This window comes from Xylocopa sonorina, chromosome 8 (assembly GCF_050948175.1).
Source record: "Xylocopa sonorina isolate GNS202 chromosome 8, iyXylSono1_principal, whole genome shotgun sequence".
NCBI classification, from domain to species: Eukaryota; Metazoa; Arthropoda; class Insecta; order Hymenoptera; family Apidae; genus Xylocopa; species Xylocopa sonorina.
The window spans coordinates 13,115,683-13,141,405 of NC_135200.1; the positions used below are offsets into that span (position 1 = coordinate 13,115,683).

Consider the following 25,723-nt stretch of genomic DNA (forward strand, 5'->3'; position numbering starts at 1 on the left):
CGGGTTCGTATGCGTTTGATGGAAACGAAAGAGGAACAGATCCAATAAAGGGCTCGATCGCCATGGAAACGACCGTAATGCGATCTGGACGGACCCTCGATGCATCCTAATTAATTTCAAATTATGAGCCGAATCGAAGGTGCATTACAGATATAACGAGAGCACCTGCATCGGTTCCTCTCCGTCTACGTAATCTTCGGACTAATTGCCAGAGGCATCGACTGATCTACACGCCAGCAATTTATCTCGTTTCTCCGAAATGAAAGGATCTTTAGTAAAATGATATCTACTCGGTGGTTATCGGTAATGAATTAACGCGATTAATCGTTGTTCGATGACTAAGAAAAGTGGTAGGGCCGCGAGGGTCCACCGATCGATATAAATTGCTGATTAATTCATCGGCGATAAAGCCAGGGAGAAGTACGGCGTCCGTACGTTCACCTCGTCGGGTACCGTGAACTCGACGCAGAGTCGGTAGGTAAACGGATGAATAATGTAATTATTTCAGGAGGACCTGGTAGCGCGGCTGACGAGGGAGAAGGCGGAACAGCTACGGACGCTGTCCTCGCAGCTGCTCCTCTTCGAATCGAGGCTCTGCCGGAAGCAGAAGGAGATCGAGGCTAGCCTGGCGCAACGGGAGTCCATTATACTCAGACAGCAGAGGGTGATTCGACAATTGCAGAGCAGATTGGCGGAAAGAAGCACCGGGACCAGGGACTCGCCGCCTTGCGATGCCCTCGATAGATTGGACAGCCTCGGCGACAGCGACAGCGCCGTTGTCCTCGAGGAAGCGGCCGACGATTTAGCGCCACCGAGGTACGCGTCGATATCGGTCTACTGCAAAATTAATACTTCTTATCGTCGAATCTTTTCGACTAAGCTAAATCGTACGAATTGGAATATCTCCAGTTTACCTCGTAGCAGAGCAATCGCGTTGAGAGTTGTCGATCCGTTTGCAGATTCCGCTCGAACATCACCGACGTGACGGTGATCCGATCAGTGTCGGACGCGGTCGAACCATCGAGCAAGTATTCCTCGATGCGACGGTGCAACGGGTTCCTGAGGAGACCGGAGATCCTCGAGACTGTCTACTCGGTCGAGGAAGACGGCGACAGCGAGAACAACCAGGACCCGTCCGAGTCGACGGAGAACTCCGAGTGCGAGGAGAGACGGGCGAAGAACTTGGGGAACGGAAAGGGCAGACTTCAGGATTTGTACGGCAGTTTCGAGCGACTCGCTCAGGAAGCGGACTCACCGCCCAGCGAGAGACCACGGGACGAAAGTCAACAGGCACAGGTGAGCGGTCATTTCGTTTCTTATCCTTCCACGATGCGTTCCAGAAGCTCGTGACGGCATCGCAGAAGGTTCTAATCGAACCGTTGCTTCCCTTCAGGTCACGTACAACAGGGTAATGAGCAATCATCGATCGGTCACGAAACCAAAAGACGTTAAGTACAAGAGGATAAACAAGGCGAAGTCGAAGAGCTTGGAGGAGCTACGGGGACGACTGAGAAATTGGGTCGAGAAAGGGAACAAAATCGCTATATCGTTGGATCAATCGTACGCCTGAAACCGTACCTCTTGAAAGTAATCATAGGGATTCTCGAGACACGCCGGTCCTCGGTCCACTGTTACTTACTCGTAGCTACGCGATCGCGATCATCGGGGTCTATTATACGCCGTGGTCTATTCAATTGACATTCTCATCGCTCCATGTGATATTTACCGTAGTGTCCCGGGGATCGATTCGATACTTTACGCAATCGCGCGCGAACAATTTTCAACTTGTGATATATATAATCGTTTTATTATGATACGACCACGTTGTCTAGTTCTAATCACCGTCGCGATTCTGAAACGGTACAAGGAGCAACGGAGAGGGAGGGGAAGAAGGTACGGTAAGACGGGACCGAGACGCATCGACGACGAAGTACTTCCTTTCCTCCCTGTTCTACCCTTCCGCGCGAGCCTAACTCGCGCCGCCATTTTTCTATGCCGTACAATCTGCACCCATTTACGGTTAGCCCGTGTGTATTGTCGCAATCTTTTCTATCGTATTTTCACTTCCTCCGTGACGCCTGTTCGGCAAGTAGCCGCGTTCGCGATACACGGCAGAGCGTTCTATTTTTCGAATAGATCCCTTTCGTCAATTACGACCATCGTGCTACCGATCGATCGACGCGACGCTTAACCATTGAACGAGATCACCGGACCAGTTTCCTCGAACGGAAGACCACAGGTGCGATCGCATCGTCCGGCTGGCCTGAGCTCAATTTTTTAAACGCTCTATCGAAAATTGATCGAGACCCCCAACCCTTCACCTCCCCCCCGCGCAACCACTTTACAAAAGACAAGAAGAAGAAGAAGAAGAAGAAGAAGAAGCAGAAAAGGAAGAAGTAGAAGAAGAGTTCTCTCGATGCATCAAATGCGAAACTTGTCTTTCCTAAGTCGTTCAACGAACATTGTACACTTTTATTCGATACCGACGAATGTGCCACTCTTCTTCTATCCGCTTTTCTATCGGCGTGAGATTTCATCCCGCGAACTCGCTCACCGATTCCATCGCCGGACGAATCGAGACAACGGTATATTTTTTAACAATACGACGGAAATTGTCATCGAATAACGTTACCGTGGAAGATGTTCTTACGCGTTGAGCAACGTTGAAAACCGACGGTACTCGAAGTATCGATTAAAGTATTTTAACCCTCGACGATTGTACTCTATCGCCGCGTAGTTGTTTCGATTGGTCTAGCTTTCGAATTTCTCTAGATAATCTTCAAGATTGTAAAAACGTTAATCGACTCGAGATAATCAGTATCTATACACGCGAACGCGACGCATTCGCGACGGAACGTGATGCAGCGTGCGTTATTTTTCGAAATTTACGAATATCTCTCCGATGGCGATTAAAAATGTTCGTAAGATACGAGTTACTCTGTAGCATAATATTTTTCGATCGTTCTTTACGCCGCACCAACGACACGAACTCGATACTTTATTTATTTATCGACCGTACATATACATATGTACATATATATACCTGTACGCCGGTCGTCTAATTTTTCTATAACTCGTTCTATCCAAGTGAGAACACAAATTCTTGCGGGTACCTGTTGTTAATTTTTAAAGTACATAGAGCGTTTTCTATTTCGCGTTCTGTTCGTGGGACGGATTTATATATTCCCAACGCGTTCACTCGAACAGAATAAGGGTACAAGAGAACTTTCGACAATCCCTACTTTTGAAGGAAAGAGAGAAAGAGAGAGAGAGAGAGAATGTGAGAGAGAGTGAGAGTGAGAGAATACATATTCTATTAGAGAGGAATCTACAGACAGATGTTTTGTATAAATAAGACGAAATGAAATCCATATATAATATTTTAATTAACGTTAAGGCTCTTCGAATCCTGCAAGATTATCATGTAGATAGTCGCGTTAACGAGAATAATGAATTGTAACGATAGAGAACCGAGTTTTATGTTCCTGCAGGCTGCATAACAGCCACCGAGAGATCTCGTGCATAATATATTTGCGCGCTTATAAATAACATATACTTATAAATAAATTACATATAAATATATAAATATATATATATATATGTGTGTATATGAAATATTATATAAAGATATACTTTGCGAGTCTACTGCTAACGACGAAATGGGATTAAAGTAACCAGAGTAATGCGAGCGAGCCGACTTGTTAGTCATATCGGTTCGTAGACGTTCCGGTATACACAGTGAACGGACACTACAAATGGTACATAAAGAAAGTCGACTGTTATTTTAATTTATGTAAACGATATAACGTGTAAACCGTCGCTTTCTTAGAAAATTAGTAGACTGCTACCAATATCAATAATTATCGCATTATTATTTTAATTATTATTAAATCTCCAATAAATTATAAGAGACCAACCAACGTGTAAATTATTTCACACCCTCCGCGAACGTTAATTATCCGATCCTTTGATATCTCGAACGATGCAGATATCGACTGCTAATAACGCAGAGATATACGTGCAATTCTTTAGAATATAATTTTAAAGAATCTCTTAAATGTTTACTCGAACACTCTGCTATTGGAAACACTGCAACTCCCGATTCGACAGTTTCGATATCCGCGCGCTTCTAATTCCATCGACCAATCGGAAGCGAGTCTGAGGTCGTCTTCAAAACAAAACAATATGGCCGACATTGCGCACAACGGGAGGCGAACCGGGATGCGTTGGTAAAATTTGATAGTGTTAAAAGTGGCGATTGATTTTCATTATTGACATGTTCATTGTACTGTTTCCCTTACTTTATCTCTTTGGCAAGTTTGTGTATAAAAATTACCAAGCTAACAAGCAAAAAGCCATAGACGATGATAGAACTGGTACGGAGAAACAACTCAACATTTCCGAGGCCGACTACAGGATGAGAGATCCCGATGCTGTACAGGATCCTGGAGAGAAGTCTATCAGATTCTTTCCGCCTGCGTATGTGCAAAGATACGTTGCTGTGAGCGGTGTGCTTAATAGCGCGAAATACCGTGGGAAATTACGCAAGGTAGTAACCATGCTTGCTTCTGTGACGCCTTAGTTGCCGCGCAGATTTTTTTTCCTTTGTTACCAGAAACACGAACGAGTTTCGTCGTGTCGCTTCTAAACACTTTGCTTAACGGACAAGTAATAATAGGCATATTTTCCTCTTCACATCTGTAAATATGTGGAGATATGACAGATTATATAAGACGATTATTTCGTATCGCACGTTTGATACTTGCAAATACGAATTCACTTGATTTTCCTCGTGGGTCAGTGTCACGAATAATGAAATAATTGTGACACTCTGTTGTTTGTAGGTCGTTGATTTTGGATGCGCAGAACTTGACTTTTTGGTTTACTTAAAAAATACGGACGGTATAGAGGAAATATTATGCGTGGATATCGATAGGACACTTTTAGAGGCTTACAAGAATAAGGCTTCTCCATTAGTTTACGAATATTTACACACAAGGGCTGCGCCCCTGGTAATTGAGATATGCGAGGGCAGCGTCGTTCATAATGACAAGAAACTAGAAAAGACGGATGCTGTAATTTGCATAGAATTGTGGGTTATTCTTTAAAGTAGACAATTATGTTTTACTTTAGTTTTCATATAGTTAGAAAACTAAAGTACAAATGCTGTAGTATTATAGAAGGTTCAATACTTTTTTTGACACTTCAGGATCGAGCATTTGTATCCAGACACATTAACAGATCTTCCTTACAATATTTTTGAATTCATTAAACCAAAGTTGGCAGTGATAACAACCCCAAATGCTGATTTCAACGTACTTTTTCCAAACTTTTCCGGGTTTAGACATCACGACCATAAGTTTGAATGGACTAGACAGCAATTTCAAGATTGGTAAAAATACATATTTTCTTTAATTAAAAAGTTCAAACTCGATGTTATCATAGACAAAAAACAACATATATGTATGTTATACGTGTATATTCTGCATTAACAGGGCTGAAAACATTACATTAAGATATCCAGATTATACGGTAACATTCGATGGTATATGCAAAGGCCCAGAAGGAACAGAACATTTGGGATGTTGCACTCAAATGGCTATTTTCCATTACATAGGCGAGAAGGATATTTGTTGCAGCGGAGTCGAAGGTTTATTTAAAACTGTAATAAGATACGATTACCCGTTTCGTATAGACAATCGTTCGGATGAAGAAAAAATACTCGACGACGCTACATATTACATTAGACATCTGTCATATCAAAGCAGCGACATGGAAGAGGAAGTACCATTGAAAAAAGTATTGCACATGTTGGGATCATTTCATATTTCCGCAGAAGCACTGCAAACAATACTAGAGGATGCCAATTGGACAGTTGAGAATCGTGAATCCGGACCGGTTGTATTGATACCGCCACGATCGACATTTTCTGATTATAGCACAATAGAAAACAGTGCGTGGAATGATTACTCTGCAACTGAAGATGAACGATGGGACGAAGATGAATGGAACGGAGAACCTGGGCCACCTATTAATTCCAACAGATTCGCAGAGCAAGACTCTTCAGACATATGGGACAATCAAAATTGGGAACAAGAACCAAGTATAATTATTCCACAAAATAATTCTATCCTTCAAGACAATACCTATCTTTTTGATGGAGCAAATATTTTATTGGATGATGTGTCTGAAACAACGAGGGATACTGAAATATTTGAAAGACACAATGAAGACAGTAGTACAGAAAATTTAGGTCCAATACCTAGTGTAAACGATCTCACTGATTCGTATCACGATAGCGCTCCATCGTATTCGAACGAATCAGCAGAATTATCCGATTCTTCCTTTACTAGAAAATTTGATGATACGAAGGAAGATTCGTTTCTTAATGTAACATTGGGTACGTACGTCGATACTATGTCAAACGTGACGCAAAAACTCGAGCGCACGTTAGAAATTCCACCGTACATGTCTATATCGCGTGCATCTACTTCGCCTGATCCATACCTTCTAAAAGCCGTTCAAATGGACCAGCATTTACTAAACGATAGTATGTGTAATCAAAGTATGAGTAGTCACTGGATGCTGAACAATTCATTTGAACAGGGAAATGCGTCGATGACCGCTGCTGTAAATTTAAACCATAGCGAATATAAATCACCGTTAAAGAATCATCACGATTCGAATCGCTTGCGTACCATATATTTGAATACTTCGTACAAGGAGATTGAAGATTCTTATATGAAATTTTTAAATAGTGACGCAAGTATAAGTTGTTTCAACCAAGATCGAGTTCAAGATGTTTATCAGGCTAGTGAAGTCTCGCAAAATGATTATCAGCTACAGGCTCATTTACAATCGAACAGTGGTTTATCAATCGCAAGTAACGCTTTGATAGAAAGTCTACCACAGTTTACAAGTTCCCCAAAGACCGAGGTCAAAGTAAACGCAACGGGTAAAAAGCGAAGATCTTTGGATTATAAGGAACAAGAAGGTAATAGTAACTCGTCGTACGCGACAGAAGAATATCAGTTAATAAGTCCTGGTAACAATAATTCCTTAGAAAGTAGTAACGTAGCACTCTCGCAAAGCAATAACGATGTAACTGTATCTACTCTGTCAACTATTAATTTAAGTAAGCTGTATAATAAGCAGAATAATTCTATTTACGATGATAACTTAGAAATAAATGGTGGCAACGAGCTGCTAAACAAACCTAACGACGATACGTTTAAAGGTATCGCTACGTCGACAATAGCTCCTGTATTAAATAACGCTAAACAAACGATAAAAAAGGAATTGCCCGAAACGAGTTCTACCAATAGCGGCAGAAGCGAAGAAGAAAGTGAAACGTTACTAGTAAACCTTACTACTGTTAACGGCACGGAATCTTCGAGTTCTTTTACTACAAAGAGATCAGCAAGGGAGGACGAGAAGCTTGCTGTACCAAATAATACGAATAATATACAATCAATAAATTGTGATACAAAGATCAATCGTGGAACAAATCAACGCTCCACGATTAAACCAAAGTCGCGCGTTGAATTCGCCCACGACAACAATGACGGAAAGACTGAACCGGAATCAGAGCCACGTAACGCTCGTAATCCAGCGGACGTAAAATCTGTAAACAGTACCGAGATATCTTGTCAATATGCCAAAGGTGTTAGTAAGTTAGAAAGTACTCCTGTACCTAGTTCTCGTATCGAGGGTGTAAAGGATGTTCGCCCCGCGTCAGTATTAAATGGCGAGGCACGAGCCGAATGCGCCGCGGAGAATCGCGAGCCGAAATCTAAGAATGTTAATTCGAATGTCGTAGAAGCAGTAGAAAGCATCGAATTGAAACCTTCATCGCCGGAGACCGTAGAAACGCCCCCGAATAGCTGGTCTCCAGAAGTAATGGATTCCGGTTATCCGAACTCCGCCTCCGCTCCAGATATGACACCGGAATGCGACCTATCGAGTATAGCGCAAGACGACTCGTCCGATTCCGAGTCGCCGAGTATAGCGGAAGCACCCAGGCTCGAACCGATCGACGCGGACGAAGTGGAGAACGGTGATCTCGCGAACAACAACAGAGATGGCGAGGGTAACAACATGATGGCTCTCGAGTTAAACGATCTGGAGGATCTGCAGCCGTTGATCAACGTGCTCGAGGATGATCTTGAAAACGAGAACGATATTTACGGTTTGGAGAACGGTTTCCCTATATGGTTGCTGAGGATACTTAACATGGCCAATCCTATCAACGTTGAAATGCACCGTGAACAGAGATTTCGAAATCGAGCGGCAGGTAACTATTCGATCGCGATACCAGGTCTTGCATGCGACGATTTTGTGCACGATATTCTTTGTACGAGCAGGTGATGACGCGAGATACGTGAACATGGAGCGCGACGAAGGTTTCGACAGTAGTTCCGATGAGAATAGTGATTTAGAGAATAACGAGATGGAGGATAGCGTGAACGACGCCAGTGAGAACGCGTTGATGGATAACGTAGAGAATGATAACGCCGAAGACGACAATGAAAGTGCTTCGAACAGCGACAGTGGGAGCGAACAATGGGCTGCGCGTAACACGTGATAACGTTCAAATAGTATCCCATGATTCGACATATCGTCCTTCAATATGTTTGCAAAGCCTGAAGATAGAAATTCGAAGGTAACTATTCTTAAACAATATTCTTGCCATTTTTTCCTTTTTTTTTTTTTTATTTTGTACGCTATTCCTGAAATTCGCGAAATGTGATTTTTTTCTATTAATACTATACGCTTGAAAATACTGTGAAGCGTTAGAAAAAGAAACGAAAGACGGGCTACCGTTGGTTTTTCTTTTCTTCTTACAAAGGATGGATTTTTTTTGTTATTCTTTTTTTATTTTTTATTTTCTCGTGGATCTTTTATGTGATCGCGCAAAAACAAATTCGTGGTATACTCGTCTTTGCATCTTACGTGTTAAGGAATTAGTGTCCTTTAGTAAACATACGAATGTGTTTCAGTACCGATATATCTGTACGTGGATGTATACTATTTAATAAGGTTTGCTTGTTAACACTCGAAGCATTAAGACGACGAATTTAAAAAAAAAAAAGATATATATTTTCTTACGATTTTCAAGACTTCCTCGCGCGTCGTGTCGTTTATTAAGTGCGTAAATAGGATTTGTGGAGCGCTGTTTTTACCTCAGTATTGGTTTACGAAAGTTTATCAACATGTTACGTTTTCACCTGTGTGCGCTTATTTAATAAAAATGCTTCGTTAATTTATCACGTTTTCGGTTGTGCGTTGAAATCTATTTAAGACTGAGATCGCATATCGTTTTCGTTCCCATTTTTGGACAAATAAAAACATATCTTCCAAACAAAAATGGCTTCCCGTTTAAGGGCTGGTGTTGTTATCATTATTAATGGCACGGTGTACAACTATTAATATCGCAAAACACTTATGAAATAGACAGATATGATATCTTTCTTTATTTCAATAATAGTGGAATGACATTACAAGGTGTACAGTGATACATATGTAATAACCTATATCTTTACATGACTTGTTAGTAGCTTACCTCTCTATAATGTATATATCCTTTTTTTTTTATTTTTAGTATTTACAGAAAGTAAATTTGTGTTCCATATAAGATGCAGAATCATTGTTGGCTATCGTATGAGATACTAGAGTGATCATAAACTTCGCTTTCGTTTCTGTGTACACATTACGTGGTGAATATCGCGTTAAACAAAAAAATCGAACCGTAGGGTACGCGCGTTACCAATTTCAAATGGAAACAGAGAAAAAGGGGGACGATCGTTACCAATCTCATCCGTAAAGTTTACGATGCAAGATAATGGCACGATATCGATTGCTGATACTATAAATTGATAATTCACAGTACGAGCGGCACGGAATATGTGTAGTGAATGGTTACAGAAATCAAATGGCACTAATCAGAAAGCCAGATTTAGGATCGGAAATATTTCCCATACATTCACGGATATTGTTTGCTCGGTTTCATTGTTTACGTCGCGAAACAGTTTTACTAAACATTTGATTAAGGATTCTAACTCGAAGTAGTGCCTTAACGTAATTTATGGCCTTGAGTCCATTTTGTGTAGACTTTGTCAGAATGAAGCATAAATGGCAATGAAATACAGCTTTAAGCGACACGTGTCGTTTACCGCGACATCGAAAACTTATAGAATAAAATAAAAATCTTACAAAAAAAAAAAGAAAGAAAAAAGAACGAAGTAAACAAAAAATATATTTTATAGCGCAAAGGACTGTAATTAATTTTACGTTCCGTTATATCGTTCAGCTGGTAATGGACGCCTTAACCGTCGCAGTATTATTTCAAACAGATTTTATATATATATATATATATATATGTATATATATTAACAACTTGAGATAACAAAATTATATACAACAATTAAAGAATACACGAAACATTTTCTTCTTCATGTGCTATGGAACTCGTCGCGGTTTAGAGTTGCCCGTGAAAGCGCGTACGTCAATTAGTATCGTCATATACGGTATTGTACTCGGTTAAAGTAAGATTCGAGCAAACGAAAAACACCGGACACGTATTTATTTTGGAATGTCACCGCGATGAATCGATAGAAAAAAAAAAAAGAAAAAAAGTAAACGAAACTGTAGACATACGATCGGTTTCGCATGATCCGAATTTTAAAGCTGGAAAATCGTCGACCTCTGAATTTGTTACGTTTGTTAGTTGCCTGAGAGTACTATTTATGTACAATAAATTCTATAGCACTTCTATTTTCCACGTCTTAGACTAGTTTCATACAAAACGTAGTGAACTTATCGCTAACATCTATCATAATATTTTGCGTTTCTATATGTGCCTCTTAGTCACTTAATATAGGAGTTTTCCGATTTCACGCAGAATCTCTTATTAAAGCAATAGAAGACTGATTTCAAAAGTAATATCGATCATTTACAGACGAAATACGCGGTAAAAATGAGTATACCATAAGAGAATTTAAGAAGTATCAACAAAGAATATCTCTAGATCAATATCAGTACTGCAAGATAAAGTTGCCATCGCTAAAAAAGAAAAAAAAAACCAGAAAAGAAGCAAGTGAGGAACCTGACGAAAAGTATACCGTGAACAGACCAAGTAGAGAATACTACATGTAATCATGGACGTACATTATGTATTCGAATTTGTGTTTGAAATAGGTCTCTTTCTTGTAACGTAAGAATTCTTCCTCCAACAATTCGCCTGGTTAAAGTAACTTCATTTTAATACGTGTGTAGAATATATCATATAATTAAGTTTGTTCATCTACTTGAAAATATCCCTCCGTTCGTTCAAAACGCGCATTATACACGTGCATATGCAGTTCAACGGGGTTACTTACTGCATCACACAGCTTCTTTGAGGTTGTCACGAGTCTCGCGACTACGGGAATGTATCAAGTGATGCATTTCACCTCCTGGCGCGCTGTCCCGTCTCAAGTCTTTCATCAACAGAGGAGGCATTACTTCTCTCTTATTCGCCGCCTCTTTAATGCTCGACAGCGTCTTGCTGAGCCACGGCCAGCTATTTTTCGCCGCTTGAAGCTCGGAGGCGGTCGCGTGCAACTGATGCGTCAGATCCTAGAAAAGAAGCCCAATCTCGTGGCACTAATTCCAAAGGGAAGCCCACTTCAATAACAGCGGATAACCGTTTATTTTACCCACCTGATTTCTACACTCGGCCTCGACGTGGGCCAGCTTCGTTTGGGCCAACTCCAATTCCAATTCGCGCACCCTCTCCTGCACTCTGTGCAACTCTATACGGTTTTCTAAAGGGTGCGCAATGTCTGCCAATATATTCGACGAGTCCATTATGCAACTCCTACACTTTTCACATTTCGATACCTTAGACTACAACGTACAATCGTTTAGAAAACATCGCAGAACGATCGAGTCTGACTTCCTACGTGGTCCAAACTTACCCGCAGTTCGCTAAGCGTCGACTTCGCCGCATTGTAGTCGTCTTCTAAACGTTGGCAAATCTGAAACAAGCGCTTAAGCTGAACACGATCGAATGGGACCAATCGTACGATAAACATGATATGTTCGCGGATATACGTACCTGTTTGTATTCAGCGATAATAACGCTGCTTCGCCGACTTTCCGCCTCTGCCCTCGCCACCTCTCGTTGCAGCATGTCCTTTACTTGAATCAATTCAGCCTCTAGTCTCTGTTTCTCCTCCTCGTTCCTCGCCACCGTACCGCGTAATTGTTCTACCTCGTTACTGTACTCGTCCGCATTCTCTTGGGCCTCTATTTACCGCAAATAAACATCACGCGTTAACTTGTACTTCCGTACACCTCGAAACGATACTTTGTTTGAACACATTATCACAAGAGTTAAATATAATGTGGATACATCTGTGCACGTTTACAATCGTGTCGTGGCTTTCCATAGGTGGAACGACGATTCGAGTATTCCAAATTGTAATTACGTAATAAGGGCTGTTAAAATATAATCTTACTCTTTATTGGTGTCCGCGCAATATGGCTCATCGTTGAAAACGAATGGTTTCAATGTAAGTGGCGGACACGCGATATCTTGCAAAAGCAGATACCACTGTCCGACTACATATTCTTTGTGTGCAGAACATACCGTCGCCAATTTTAAACTGCTGGCACAGCTGTTAAGCAGATACGTTTGTTACCTACCATAGCTCGTAAGCGTGCAGATAATGTCACTGATAAATGAAATTTGAACGCGTACACGTTATAACGGACGGTAAACGAATACGTCCATGGCTATGCAATGTTTTATTTCACTTGGCTATGGGGACTATGCAGTTGATTGTTAACTGATCTCACGAATCCAAGTAATCGCAAATGAACGATTCTTCCTCGTGGCGATTAACGATCATTTTTAGCACCTGTTAACCCTTGTAAGCTTCAACAACTTTGTATTACGAATTTCTTGTCAAAGTTACCCGACCACCGTATCGCGCAAAAGCATCAAACAAATTTGAAACGATTTCAAGATAATTCGTACGAGATAATTCCATTGTTTTGCAGTTAGTTATAAAACGAAAGCTAGAAGCGTTTGTACCTAAATACGTTTACCATGTACTGCATGCAATTCCAAAAATTGAAGCAAGATACGAAAGAGCAAGAGTGTGAGGAAACAGGATATGCATAGGTAAATTGACAAAATTAAAAACGATATTCTAAACGGAAGAATTTATTTTCAATAAGGAAAAATAAATAAATTTCTTTTTATAAAAATTGGTACACTGGACAGTATACAAACCACTATAGCTGGATAAACGCGAACAAATATTATTACAAACAACACAAAGTTGAGGAAATTTACAAATGTTACAACATAAACAATTTGATTGAAAAAAGAAGAAAAAGAAATAATCATATCAATGTACTCTAAGTACACCTTTTAGAGAGTGCTTTCCTCTTGCAACAAGTGACGTTGTTATAGTCTGTGACTCATTAGCATTTGCAAACAAAATACCCGCATTAAGCGTAGCACAACCAGTGAAAACAAAAAGTGTATTTATTCTGCAAGGTGTATCTCACTATAATACAATAGCTACGTATGATATTTCAACCAGTTTATTGGATCCAAAGAAATTCTAATTCTATTTACAATCAGAATGACAATACTCTTAATGGTACGATGGAATCGTGAACTGTTCGAGACTGAACCACGGTACACGTACACGGCAATACAAAGATATCAGTGTACATATATTTCATAATTCATCAACCGGTTGAAACCTCATGCTCGTGCACAATTATCACTGAATCACATTTTATCAGCGCATTTACACAGCTTGCTATTCTATGCCGAACACATAACATCACCGCGAGAAATTACGCGAAATCGAATAAAATATGAAAATAAAAATTTTACTTATGTAGAAGTACAAAAGGTACTTACAAAACAAAAAAGTCAACAAAATCGAACTCATCGTTCAAATACTTATTATCTTTTCTCGTATACTTTACTATATAATCCTTGTGCTCCGCATTATATTAAGAATTATACATATATATATATAGCATTCAAACCACCACCCATTTTGTGCAATAAACTTTCTCACCGACATCTATTACACTGTAAACATTAAATTTTATTGCGAAGGAAAATTATTCACTCGAATAACTCCTTCGCAAGACTAGATGGACACGGTTTACGCTTTGATGTGTAACCATGAAATTGTGTCATGTAACAAAGGTAAGAAATACTTTTTGTCTTGTATAGAAAAAAAACCAGCTACGCATTATTAACATCAATATGATGTATCCTTTTTTTCTCATTTAGTAATTAATAGAACGTTGTTGATTAGCTTCAAAACTTGGGACTAGTACAACTTTCATTAACTTTAATACTCGTCTCTAAACAATCGAAAATAAATTGTTAAACGATCACGACCGAAATGTTTCAATTAATTAGAAACCAAATCTATAAAGCTCCAGTACAACAAAATTAAATTTACAATTATACGATAGCACTTTCGATCTTATACAGACTGCACATGCACATGAGACAGTAAGTATCATGTTTTACACGATTGTCAAGTGTACAGATATTAATGATTATTTGCGTGATTTAAACATAAAATATGAAATTACCTTTTAGTGTCATAAATTCTGCTTCATACTTCTTTAGTTTCTTCAGAGTAACCGAACAGGCTAACTTCATGACATACCGCGACACTTCTTCATTTCGGCAACGTTTCGGCAAATGCACTCGAAAGTATTTTAATATACTTTCGAAGTCGAGTTGGAGCAGTTCTTTTTTGCACAACTGGAGAAACAGATTTCTCCTGGTGATACAATTTTATCAAAGCATTAACATTGTTTGAATAAAAAAAACACACCTACCATTAATAACGCGAGGGCTACTTGAAACAGTGTATCGAGTCCTTGCAAAAGAAATACATCCAAGATATGGAAAACAAGATAAAGTGGAAATCTGGCTGTAAACAAAGTTAAAAACCATTGTGCGGCGAACATATGCGTCTCTACACCGCGATCGCAAAAGTGTTTATAAAGTTCTGGCAGCTGATCCTAAAAGAGTTAACGATAACAGCGGATAATATAAATGTTACAATCGTACGTACATGATCGAGTGAAATATATTACGAACCTCTATTAATCTATTAAGCTGATAAAATCTCATATGGAGGTTGTCAAACCTATCCTTGTACAAATCTCTTAGACCATAATCGTACATTAATTTAACCAGAACACAGAAAGCTTGTTCCTCCGGCATCTACAAGAAATACCTAACGTTTTTCTTCTCATTAAATACCCTAATAAATCGCTACCGTGAATGCACGTGCATATCTTACAAGTATCAAATGCTGGGTGGTAACTACTTACGTGAAGCAATAAACTAGCAACTAAAAAACTAAGTCCTTGACAATATCCAACTTCCTCATCGTATACCGCGTACGCTTTGTTTATTCTGTACAAGGAATCTTGTCCTAAACCACCTGTTTCTTTGAAAAAGTCATGGGCAGGAAATGTTCTATTAATATCTCTCAAAATAACGCTTTCGCAATTGCTCTCCTATAAGTGTAACGTGATATAATTATCAAACGAAGGTAGCCTTGCATTTCCATGTAATGCTTTCACTTACCTTAGTAATTAAAGTCCTATATCTATCCATCATCTCTTGTGAATTATCACAATTACTTAGACGCTGCCATACCTCGCCGCGTAAAGCTTCGGGAATACCTTGCTTTGCGAGCTTTATAAGAAGCTTTGGACGTTGTTCGTTAACTCCCCAGCTACCTAGAACTTCCGCCCAATTAGCTAATTCGTCTGCGGAACAATCTTTCGATACCTCGCCAGTACCACTTAACATTGGTTCGTCTCCGTCTGTCAATATAAAGGTATATTCGATATATTCTTTAGCTTTTTTTCGTTCATTAAAAACAATCGAAAAATTTGTTGAACCTGAATCGATCTCTTCTTTGGGCGTAAGTGTATCAATGCTGGTTAAGGAAGGCGATCGAATCAATGATGCTAAATTAAGAGCAAGGTTTAGCCTATTTCTATCCAGCTCTCCTGAAGTTTCTATACTTTGTACTTCATAGTGAACTTCTGTTCCATCTCCAGATATTATCTAAAGATGATAAATGCGCATAGAATTAGTGAGGTCAACGGGATGAACAAAATGTTGCTTATGATCGATTATTTCTTCTTACTTCTTTCGAATTAAGATAGAATTGTTGTACAAGGTTTCTTTTGTTAAGATACCAGAACCTTTCGTTTTGTGGGAATACTTTAACTAACGTTTCAATTATGAATCTGACTGGTTCTCGAATACCGCGAATTACTAAATCAACAGCGACTGTCATGTAAATTTTCCCTTCCCTGGGAGTTTCGATATTAAGAGCCTCCAGGGCTGGATCTGCAGGATCCCAGTGTCCGTGTATATTGTAACATTGTTTATCTTGAATCAGCGGACCAGCATTCACTTGCTGGAAATAATACTTTCTTGTTACAAAACTTATTAACAACAGATATTTAATGTTCATATGTTTCATTTTACCATTTCGAGCAGACGCATGTCGCTGTGTTTAACGTTGCGACCAGGGCTAACAAGAACTCCAAAGCATCTTTCAACTTCAAGAGTAATTCCTCCTTCCTTGCTGGATACTTGTTGGATAGTTAAACATACTTGTTTCGCTATGTTACTTCGTAGTTTGAAACAACTTCTGTCTTTAGGAACTGTACTAAAACCACCCTTTCCATCTTCTTCCTTGACTTCCATTGTTACTTCAAAAATAAATACTCGAGAATTAGTTTTTTCACTACCAATATTAAAGCCATTGAAATCACTTCCTGTTAGAGAACTAGTCATGGATCGTGGTATTCTATGAAATGCTTTGGAGAAGCAAGCGGAAACTTGTCCTACCTAGAACAAATAGTAACATTTATACATTCCGTTTAAGATGCGATACGATTTTATCGAAATGCATTTATCGAACGTACAGCTTCTGGTATGTCGCACCGAAAAACGTGACACTGATAAATAGCAGATTCCAATGTATCCCCGTGTGACCATGTAAAAGCAAAACATGCCGCGCATGGACCAGTACTATCACCACGTGCGTAAAACAAGATTCGTTGTACTTCGTAGTGCGCCATTGGTTGTTGGGTAGTAGCGTCGTATAAACTGTCGTAAAACATAACGACTCGCAGATTAAAATGACAACTAACGTTATGTTAAAATATTTGTCAATTGTACGTACACAACAGAACCTTGAGAACTGCTAGGCACAGAAACAGATACTTTGATTCCTAGATTAAGAGACTGTTCTGCATTTAGTATGTTCATGTTACGCTGTATCTCACATTCTGATTTTGGTGCGTTTATTGCTGCCGATCCCAAATAAGTTACCCCATTAAAAATAGTACACTCTTGTTGAACGTGTGCCAGAGAATTTATTTCTATAAAATGAAACAAATTGTGATCTACGTTTGGAAACCTGCTAAAACACCGCCTAAGTCCATCGTGAAGAATTAACAGTAACTTATACCTTCATCAGTATAATCTTCCGGTTTCATAATGTCCTGTTTTTCAGACGTAACTAAACACGAACTTACATCATAGAATTTGCTTTGTCCCACTTTTTTCGCCTTTTGTTGATTTTGTTGTACACTGCTGACAATTTTATAGTCATTACTTTCCATCTTTGAGTCTTCTGTCAATACCTGCAATTTTTTATCACTCGCTCAGATAATAATAGATACGCGATGTCATGGACAATGTAGATTATAGCTTGTTGTTCATTCAATAATACAAGTGTATACAAACCTCGCGAAGATTATTTTGAAGATCTTCGAAATTACCGTTGTTAGCAATTTTTAACATCGGTAATTCAAGCAGTGTTTGCTGCTGTTTTCCATTGCCTCTATCATTTACAAATTCATATTCGTCACTTGTCGCCACTGATTCCATTGATTTAACACTCATGCTATCCTCCATAACTATGTCTATAACATAGCATAGAAAATTCTTGTCATTTAACGAACAAGAATAGTGTGAATATAATTTAATGTAACAATTTGACACACAGATATATGTGCGCATATATATAGATACGCATACGTGTATGCATACAGGTATGCACTTAAGTAAATATATGTTACACAACTAAAAGTAATACAACAAATGATCGTAGGTGCTAATGATTAAGTAAAGAAAAAAAAAGACAAAAAGAAAAACGCAATGTTCCAGTATCTAATCGATGTTACATACATCTACATAATAAAACTAATTGCACATTCACTATAAATAGAAGACAGGCTATTTGCACTCTATTTATGGAATAAGATGAAATAAAAAGGAAGAAGATTTGAGTTGGTTCTCACGAATGATCGCACTTTACTCACTATATCTCTCGAGTACAATTCAATTTTTATTTTTAGTAACCATTGAATACCATTTGTGCAACGGGTTCGATGCAAACAATCGGAACGGACGGGAATAATTCCCACTTCTGACAGGGGTCCGCCTAACGATCGGTGTTTAACCTCGTAATTTATCAGCGCGACTCATTTGAATACGAGCAAAATAATACACTGCACCGAGATCGGGAAAGCAAAACAAGCTTCGCTCGTACAAAGTTCGACGCGACATCACTAAAAAGCACACTAACTCGAATTGCTGATGTTGATTCGCCAGTCAAAGGTAGTTCAGATCATCTGAATCGCATCCTCAAGCGAGCTTGTTCACGCCTCGATTTTCGTCGCCGCACGCTTTATAGCTGCTCGGTTTTATTCGCACCCCCAGCAAAGCGCTGGGATTTACCCTCTCGCTGGATCGAGAACCTGAAGGGACACCGGCGCCTCTTCTCGCGTTACTGTTCATTAAACCCACGGACACACCCCGATTCCACGATCCACGCATCGATCTAACCACGTTCCAACGATTTTCCCGTTAAATCAGTGAACAATTGCATGATTTCAACCGCGAGAGGAATAATTCGGTTTGACAGAAAAGTCAACCTCGGCGTCAGCCATTTCACCACTAAGCTCCCGGAAGTCCGCTCTGCTACGACGAATTGCGGACGAGCCGCCTCGGACCGCGCAACAACTTCGAACCGATTTTCCTCCTTTGTCCTCCTCATGCGGATTAACCCGTTTTCCTTAATTACGTCCGCGTACTATCGTGTTGTGTAACGATATAAAAGCTCGCGCGTTCCTTTTTTTTTTTACAAAAGACACCGTCTGTTACGAAAGATGTCGTTTGTACAAATAGTGAGTACAAGATTTTCAATTTCTCTCTTGTTACACTTGTGTATACATACATTAAGAGATTGATCAAACTAGTTAGAATGATTCGTTTCAAAATTATAAGCAATCTAAATATCATTGCTCTTTACGTATTTTCTTTCATTCGTTTAGAATATACGACAAAACTGTGCAGTTAAGAACTTGGTTATGTAGATACATTCATATGTAAGATTAGCATATAGAATTTCGTAATCTATATAATTACGTGCAATTACTTGCTATGTTATGTGTACAGCGTTCAGCGATGCAAATGACGTAAAAATTACTAGGTTGCATCGTAAAGTGCTCCTCCTTATTTAACAACAATCCGAACGGTATCGCGTTACATTTGAATTTAAATACCACTCGGCTTTCCCCTCGAAGCGTCAATTTTGATTGGCGAAAATATTGTTCGTTATTATCGAGGAAACAAAAATTATTCGATGCTAGTGACATGACTAACGACTAATAACAGAACGGTATCGGCCAATCGGAACGCGCGTCTCACTCGGCGCGCGTGTGAGGCGCGACCAATGAGACGCGCGGATGAACGCAGCTTGCGCGGACACGACGACAGGTGGCGTCGCGTCTCTGCCGAGCGAACTAGAGTCGCGATGCGTCAGTTCACAGACGACCTCCGTTCCGTCGGATGTGAGGAAGCTTTTTTGTCTGGGAAAATTGTCGGGTTCTCTTATCGAGATTCGTTGTAAATTTTGTGGTTTCCCGAGAGAACGAGTTCGTAACCATGAGAAGTGTTAGAATGTGCGAGGTCGGCTAGCATCGGTGGTAGCGGGGACAAGTCGAAGACGAGTGAGTACAATTCAGAGCTGTCTACTCTTTGCTTTTTTTTTCCCCCCCGTTTGCATCGGTTTTCGAACGGGCGTCGCGTATATCGTTGATTATCCGGCGATCTGTCGGGATTTAGTCGGCGTCGATGCTCGTTTCTCGTTCTCGCGGACCGTACGGTCTGACGGATCAGCGAACGAAAACTCGTACGGTTCCCCGGGACGTCACGCAACGGCCACACGAAACGAGAGGTTATAAAGTCAAGACGAGAATTGTCCCGCACCTGCCATCATGAGACGATAGTTTTGTATTTCCGCGAGGCATCCGATTGTTGTCCCTTCGAATTGTTTCTAGTCTCGGTGCACCGCGCGTTCTCGCGGTGTGCCTTTAAACTCGCGGAAGCATCGAGAAAATATTGACAATACGGTAGACCGTTTCGAAATACCATTCTTCGCGTTTGTTCCGTAAAAGAAAAAAAAAAAAAAGAAAATACCGGACCCTGTGTACACTTGTGCCAACGCGATACACGACAGTCGCGTTTTATGCGTTCAGATAAACCCCTTTTGACAGGAGGAGGAACTGCGTGGTAATTGGCGACGATTTATCAAGAAATACGAATATCGATATACCCCGAATCTATCACTGGTAATAGGCGAACCAATGGAAACGATACATCACTTGTTTATACCCGTGTAATTTTATCTTTAGAAATGTTCAATGTCAATTGGAAAATGTCATCGCGATTATTCACGCGTCCCTTCTAGCCGGCCACACGCGTTATTCGCTCTAGATCCGAAAATAGACGAAACCATTTCGATTACGGTGTACACGCAGGATTGTCTTCGCTCGTTTCCCGGTGTTTTTCGCGTGCCGCAAGGTTAGCCGAAATATAATAATTCGCCTGACGCGTTTCTCTCGATTCGACGCTCGTACATCTCGCGTGTTAAACAAACGACGAGCGTGGTGGTGGTGGACACGTGACAGACGGTTTGTTTAAACAAAAATGCTGCGGCGGAAACGCGAGCAGTGCCGCGTCGTTGGACCCGAAGACAGGTAGTTTAGATAACGTCGCGAGAGACACAGTTCGAGATGGACTATTCGTGAAAATTCTAACGTTCCTTATCGTTTTTTACCAATCACCTGTTCGCGATATTACCGCGTGTCGTTTTAATTACCGCGCGCGATTAAGAAGTTACACCATTCCGTATCTCGTATCGCGTTGCGTTATCATAGTTTGCGAAATATTCGGAAGAATCGCATCTGGTAGGTTCGAGGGAAGATCCGCGGGTTCGTTTAACTGGATTCGCGCGAACGCGTCCCCTTTCCTGGAATCGAGCTCCAGTTTCTACAGGGTGGTCCACCTGTAACGGAACACCGAATTCATCTTTTTGCGTTTGAAGTTACTCGGCAAGCTTGGCAACATTTTTCTTCTCTCGATCGATCCTTCTCGTCGCGTACAGCGCTGGGAATTTAAGAGTTCGAACTCCCTTCGTCTCTCTTCTTATATTCGTCGAGGATAATCGAACGTACGCGATATCGATGTTGCTAGAGACGAGGATAGTTAATCCACAATTTACAAAACATTAAACGTCCCTCTTAATTGATATGACTCATCGATAGATCGAAAAAATGATTTATCCGCGATGAAACGACGATCGAAGCGTTCGTCACTCGGTGTGTTTACGCGACGGTCGATCTGGCGTAACGATAGCAACAATAAAATGCGAACAATCGAAGGAGATAAGCTTGAGAGCCGCGAAGGTTCGTAACTTCGAAACACTTTCTGCATTGTGCTCTTATCTTATCGTTTCAAATTATAAAAGCTTCACCTCCTGCCTACGAGTATAAATATTCTAATATCGTTTGTAACGAGCAGTAGACATTCCCCGCTCGTGCTTCCAACGTGCTCAAGGTTGCTCGTTTTCGTTCAAGCATCGCCCAGCGTGTTCCAGTGAACAAGCACTGTGCCGTAGAAACTTTTCTTCGCTCGGGAACATCATTGTTACCCTCGACTCGACGAATAGTTTCGCGAGAGATTTCCTCGTATTCCTGGACTTTCCCTAAATTACCTATAAAATCGCCTTCGTCTCTGTCGATTTATTTCTCGAGTGCCGATTGGAGGGCATCGCGAGTTACTTAATTGGACGTGATCGATAATAGATCGATAAAGAGAGGTACGTCGTATTGTTCGAGGAAGCACAACTGCCGTTTAATATTAGTAACGCGTCGCGTTGGTGGTGAATGGTCGAAGCGATTGATGAAAATCTGATCGAGCGTCTTCGATAATCAGCGTATCGTCGCGTCGGTTCTCTGAAGACTTGGTGTTGTGACCTGGCAATTCTCAGCTTGAAACCTGAACTCCAGGAAGACTGCGTTTCCAGACCTAATCAGTATGTTAAAAACAATGTACGTTCGCGACGCTTGTCGTCGTCTATCTGCTCGTCGACCGACGACCGATCCTCTGCTATAGGTTCCGAAGTCGCGTGAACGTGCCCATTGAAAATGTCGATAAAGGTTCAGTGACATTCGTACGCGAACGTTCACCCGCGAATGCTCGTTAGACCGTCGTTTGTTCGATAACGCTTTTCGTTCCTCTAACGTTTACCATTTCACTTTTTTTGTTGCAAACATTTTTAAATCGCGCTTTATTGGGCGAATCGCGTACGCAGCGTTGATTGGTGAAAGCGAGGATTTAGCGAATTCTTCTAATTGGAAATCTAATTTTGGCTTGCAATTACTAGGTTACAGGAGAATATAAAAGGCTTGGGACGCGCGTTGCGACTTGGTTGGGCGTGAAACACTGTCGCGGTTCTTTATAAGTTTTTCCATCACTGAACGGTTGGTTTAATTTGCAGTCTCGACGACGAGGATGGCGTGCACGAGTAATTGCCGTTTCTGAGAGAGGATCGCAGAAGGCCAGGGTCCGTGGGCTGCCACGAGGGAGCAGCGATGCCGGTGAAGCTTCGAACGAGATCCGCCCAGCCGGCTACAAGTGTTCAGCCTCGCCGCTCGAGATCGGCCAGCCTGTGAAACGAAGCCAAACACGCATCACGACCAGAGAAACAGAGAGAAAGAGAAAGAGAGAGAGAGAGAGACGGTCGCGGTGCTGCCTTTTCCTAGCTCAGAGAGTAGAATAATCCAAATATTTTGCTAAATATCCGCGTGAATTATAGTGGGACGATTCGCCGTGAGAGTCGGCTTAATTGCTGTCCAGCGAATCCACTTGTTAAGCGGTCGTATTTAGTGCACAATTTCCGCTTTAGTCGCGCGTGCTCCGCGTACACCGCGGCGCCCACCTCGCTCTCCTATCCATCCTCCTCTCTTTACGAATCTCGACTACTGAAACGAGGCGAAGAAACGGAAGAGACGCGAAGGGAATCGCGAACGTTCTCGTCGATCGTGATATTCAACCCGGAAGAGTAAACGATTCGCGGTCAAAGTGAAGTGTCTCGGTCTCGGTGAGATGGCCTTCATGATGAAGAAGAAGAAGTACAAATTCTCGGTGGAGGTAGGCCTGGAGGAGCTCACCGCGGTGCCATTCGTGAACGCGGTGCTGTTCGCGAAGCTCAGACTCCTCGACGGTGGTTCCTTCGTCGATAACTCGACTAGGTAAGCCGTGTCCAAACATTTCGTCACTTGTTATCGTAACGAAATTCTGTTTTCCCTCTTTTCTTTTTTTATTATTATTATTATTATTTCTCGTAACGCGTGTTGCGACAACGTGTTGTTCATTTATTTACGCCGTTCGCAGACCCGTGACAGAGCGATAATTATAATTAGCGACGGCGGAGGGCGAATTTTTTAATTCGCTGTGTAATTGCCATCGCGTGACTACGCGGTCCGCGTGGCTCGTTAAAAATCGCGATTCCAACCAGGCACGAGGAATAATTACTTTCGGAGCTGCGCGAGAACGAAAGTTCTGCCAAACTGGCTCTCTGATTTCAGCTAAACTTTTTCGGGACTCCGACGAGGTTCTGTTCCTCTTCGAAACGTCCAGTTTTGCTTTCGCGCGATAACTGGGTTATTACACAGATTCAGGTTTGCCCCGATGGAATACCCGACTCATAGGAAATATAACTTTTCTTCCGTCGCCTGTTGTCGGCGAATGAGATCACAATCGTTTCTCAATTAGCGAGCGTGCGATGAAAATCCCCGTCTGCGTATATTTGCGGAACAAATTTCTTCGAAGCAGCATTACATTCAACAAAGTAAACCTTGAAGTAGCCAGAATTTTTTCGTAGTGGCGTTTTCATAACATTTGTCGTAACCATTATCATCCGTCTTATTAATTTAACGTTCCCGAAAATAGAAGTAACAATTATTTTCTCGATCATCTCCAACTGAACGTGGTGAACAACAAGTTACGTATGAATCCTCAGTGCTGAAACGTTCGTAACAACGCTTGTGGCTAAGTGAACTATTCGTAAACCAAAGAACGATCCGTATCGAGGCAACTGACCCTGTCGAGGAACGTTACACGCGATACCTATTCGTACGGCACGAATTTAACCGGCAGGCAAAACAGTTACCGCTGAATTGGACGTTTTACGCGCGCAACGAAGAAGTTGTTCGCGTACGGCCATTAAATTATTTAGCCGGCGCTACACGGCCGGAAGCGTGTAGGAAACTCGTTTGGAAGTTGGATTTTGCTCACGGCCGTATCGCCTCTGAATGAAACGTGTCCCGCGGACGCGGATTAATAGCTCCCCGCGAAGCGTGGATCATTCGTAACTCGGTAACGAGGTTCCACGGAACCACGGGATTCTTTTGTATCTCCAGCTTAAGAGCAACCTTGATAACGCGTCGCGAGTGAACGTGGAATACGAAAACGCGGCTCCAGCGCCGCGCGGTCTTGCCCGTACCTTGGCATTTCGCCGTTTTATGAACTCGGAAATGATAGACTGGTTCTAGCGCAGAATGCATAAATAGTTGGCTGAATTGGTAATCAAAGGAGAGGTATACGGCGTGCCTGGCGAATATCGAGTGAATGATCTTCTTGACGTCATTTTATTCACTATTCCCCAGCGAGGTAGAAATAGTATCCCGCGCTATTTATACTGGAAATAGCGAATCGACGAGAATAGTCATTCGTGGGATTATTTTTTAGATAAAACTTATCCGATACCGTAAGGGTTGGTGGTATACGATTAGCATAATTTTCCATACGCGGTCGAGGTGGTCTCTAATTTCTTATATACGGTAGTACGGAAAATATTATCGATCCAGCCTCTGTGTACAGTCTGCAGGAAGCGGTGAAACGTGGTGAGTCGAGCGTGCATTCCGCTCGCACGTTCTGGAAATTCTCAAACGTTTCTAGCCACGCTCGGGATCCCCCGATGCAGTAATCGAATTTTCCTCGACGACTGTCGTCGCGGAAAAGCGGAATACTCGAACGACGTCGGGTTCGATCGAGCTTTTCTTTCACGAGCGGAGGCTCTCCTCGAGCTTATCCGCGTCGCGTTGTCCTCCTCGCCCCGTTCAGATGGGACGTGCCTCGGGTTTCTTTCAAGAACCCACGGCGGTCTACTTTCGCGCGACGAATCGGGAATTTCACGGGAACTTTTGCCGGCTCGTACGCGAGCTTCCTCGAAGTATCGCCCCGTTATTTTTAGATACCCGTTCGAGAAGGGTTGGACAGATAGCAGGGTATAAATTTCGT

The 25,723-nt window shown here is 41.4% G+C and overlaps 4 protein-coding genes across 9 annotated transcripts in view; 3 read left to right on the top strand and 1 right to left on the bottom strand.

The window, feature by feature from the left end:
- Nucleotides 1-1,638, top strand: part of LOC143426548 (uncharacterized) — a 70,290-nt gene extending 68,652 nt beyond the window's left edge. For both annotated transcript variants that reach the window (XM_076900116.1, XM_076900113.1), the window contains exons 4-6: nt 509-816; nt 960-1,296; nt 1,394-1,638. In XM_076900116.1, coding sequence (XP_076756231.1) covers nt 509-816; nt 960-1,296; nt 1,394-1,570 — 822 coding nt within the window. In that variant the 3' untranslated portion in view covers nt 1,571-1,638. The remainder of the gene's footprint in view (nt 1-508; nt 817-959; nt 1,297-1,393) is intronic.
- Nucleotides 1,639-4,193: 2,555 nt separating this feature from the next.
- On the top strand, nt 4,194-8,786 carry Hen1 (Hen1 methyltransferase). Its single transcript, XM_076898960.1, has 5 exons — nt 4,194-4,549; nt 4,845-5,092; nt 5,210-5,392; nt 5,496-8,293; nt 8,364-8,786. Exons 1-5 carry the CDS (start codon nt 4,277-4,279, stop codon nt 8,582-8,584), a joined length of 3,723 nt encoding a protein of 1,240 aa, XP_076755075.1. The 5' UTR covers nt 4,194-4,276; the 3' UTR covers nt 8,585-8,786.
- Nucleotides 8,787-10,040: 1,254 nt separating this feature from the next.
- Gapcena (GTPase activating protein and centrosome-associated) lies at nt 10,041-18,726 on the bottom strand. Of its 3 annotated transcripts, XR_013102163.1 has the most exons (19): nt 18,397-18,726; nt 17,819-17,997; nt 17,541-17,715; nt 17,253-17,451; nt 16,993-17,176; nt 16,550-16,915; nt 16,203-16,478; nt 15,952-16,120; nt 15,632-15,873; nt 15,373-15,561; nt 15,137-15,262; nt 14,872-15,057; nt 14,620-14,794; nt 12,098-12,288; nt 11,958-12,017; nt 11,701-11,886; nt 11,379-11,616; nt 11,167-11,239; nt 10,041-11,061 (listed from the first exon to the last, which is right to left on the bottom strand). XR_013102163.1 is itself a non-coding variant. In XM_076900102.1 (18 exons), exons 2-17 carry the CDS (start codon nt 17,987-17,989, stop codon nt 11,383-11,385), a joined length of 3,129 nt encoding a protein of 1,042 aa, XP_076756217.1. In that variant the 5' UTR covers nt 17,990-17,997; nt 18,447-18,726; the 3' UTR covers nt 11,152-11,239; nt 11,379-11,382. The 3 variants fall into 3 exon arrangements, 2 of the variants coding, with proteins under 2 accessions (XP_076756217.1, XP_076756215.1); XM_076900102.1 differs by lacking the exon at nt 10,041-11,061 and having other exon boundaries at nt 11,152-11,239; nt 18,447-18,726; XM_076900100.1 differs by lacking the exon at nt 10,041-11,061 and having other exon boundaries at nt 11,152-11,239.
- Nucleotides 18,727-23,412: 4,686 nt separating this feature from the next.
- LOC143426084 (early estrogen-induced gene 1 protein) overlaps nt 23,413-25,723 on the top strand; it is a 40,317-nt gene continuing 38,006 nt past the window's right edge. For all 3 annotated transcript variants that reach the window (XM_076899216.1, XM_076899217.1, XM_076899218.1), the window contains exon 1: nt 23,413-23,673. In XM_076899216.1, coding sequence (XP_076755331.1) covers nt 23,528-23,673 — 146 coding nt within the window. In that variant the 5' untranslated portion in view covers nt 23,413-23,527. The remainder of the gene's footprint in view (nt 23,674-25,723) is intronic.

Excerpts from the sequence above, each read along its gene's own strand:
- Gapcena (XM_076900102.1), bottom strand. The coding sequence starts at position 17,989 with ATGGAGGATAGCATGAGTGTTAAATCAATGGAATCAGTGGCGACAAGT. Across the intron at positions 15,263-15,372 it reads TTGCTAGTTTATTGCTTCAC|ATGCCGGAGGAACAAGCTTT; the intron begins GTAAGTAGTTAC and ends TATTTCTTGTAG. Across the intron at positions 14,795-14,871 it reads TAGCCCTCGCGTTATTAATG|TTGTGCAAAAAAGAACTGCT; the intron begins GTAGGTGTGTTT and ends CTGTTTCTCCAG.
- Hen1 (XM_076898960.1), top strand. The coding sequence starts at position 4,277 with ATGTTCATTGTACTGTTTCCCTTACTTTATCTCTTTGGCAAGTTTGTG. Across the intron at positions 4,550-4,844 it reads ACCGTGGGAAATTACGCAAG|GTCGTTGATTTTGGATGCGC; the intron begins GTAGTAACCATG and ends TGTTGTTTGTAG. Across the intron at positions 5,093-5,209 it reads GCTGTAATTTGCATAGAATT|GATCGAGCATTTGTATCCAG; the intron begins GTGGGTTATTCT and ends TTGACACTTCAG.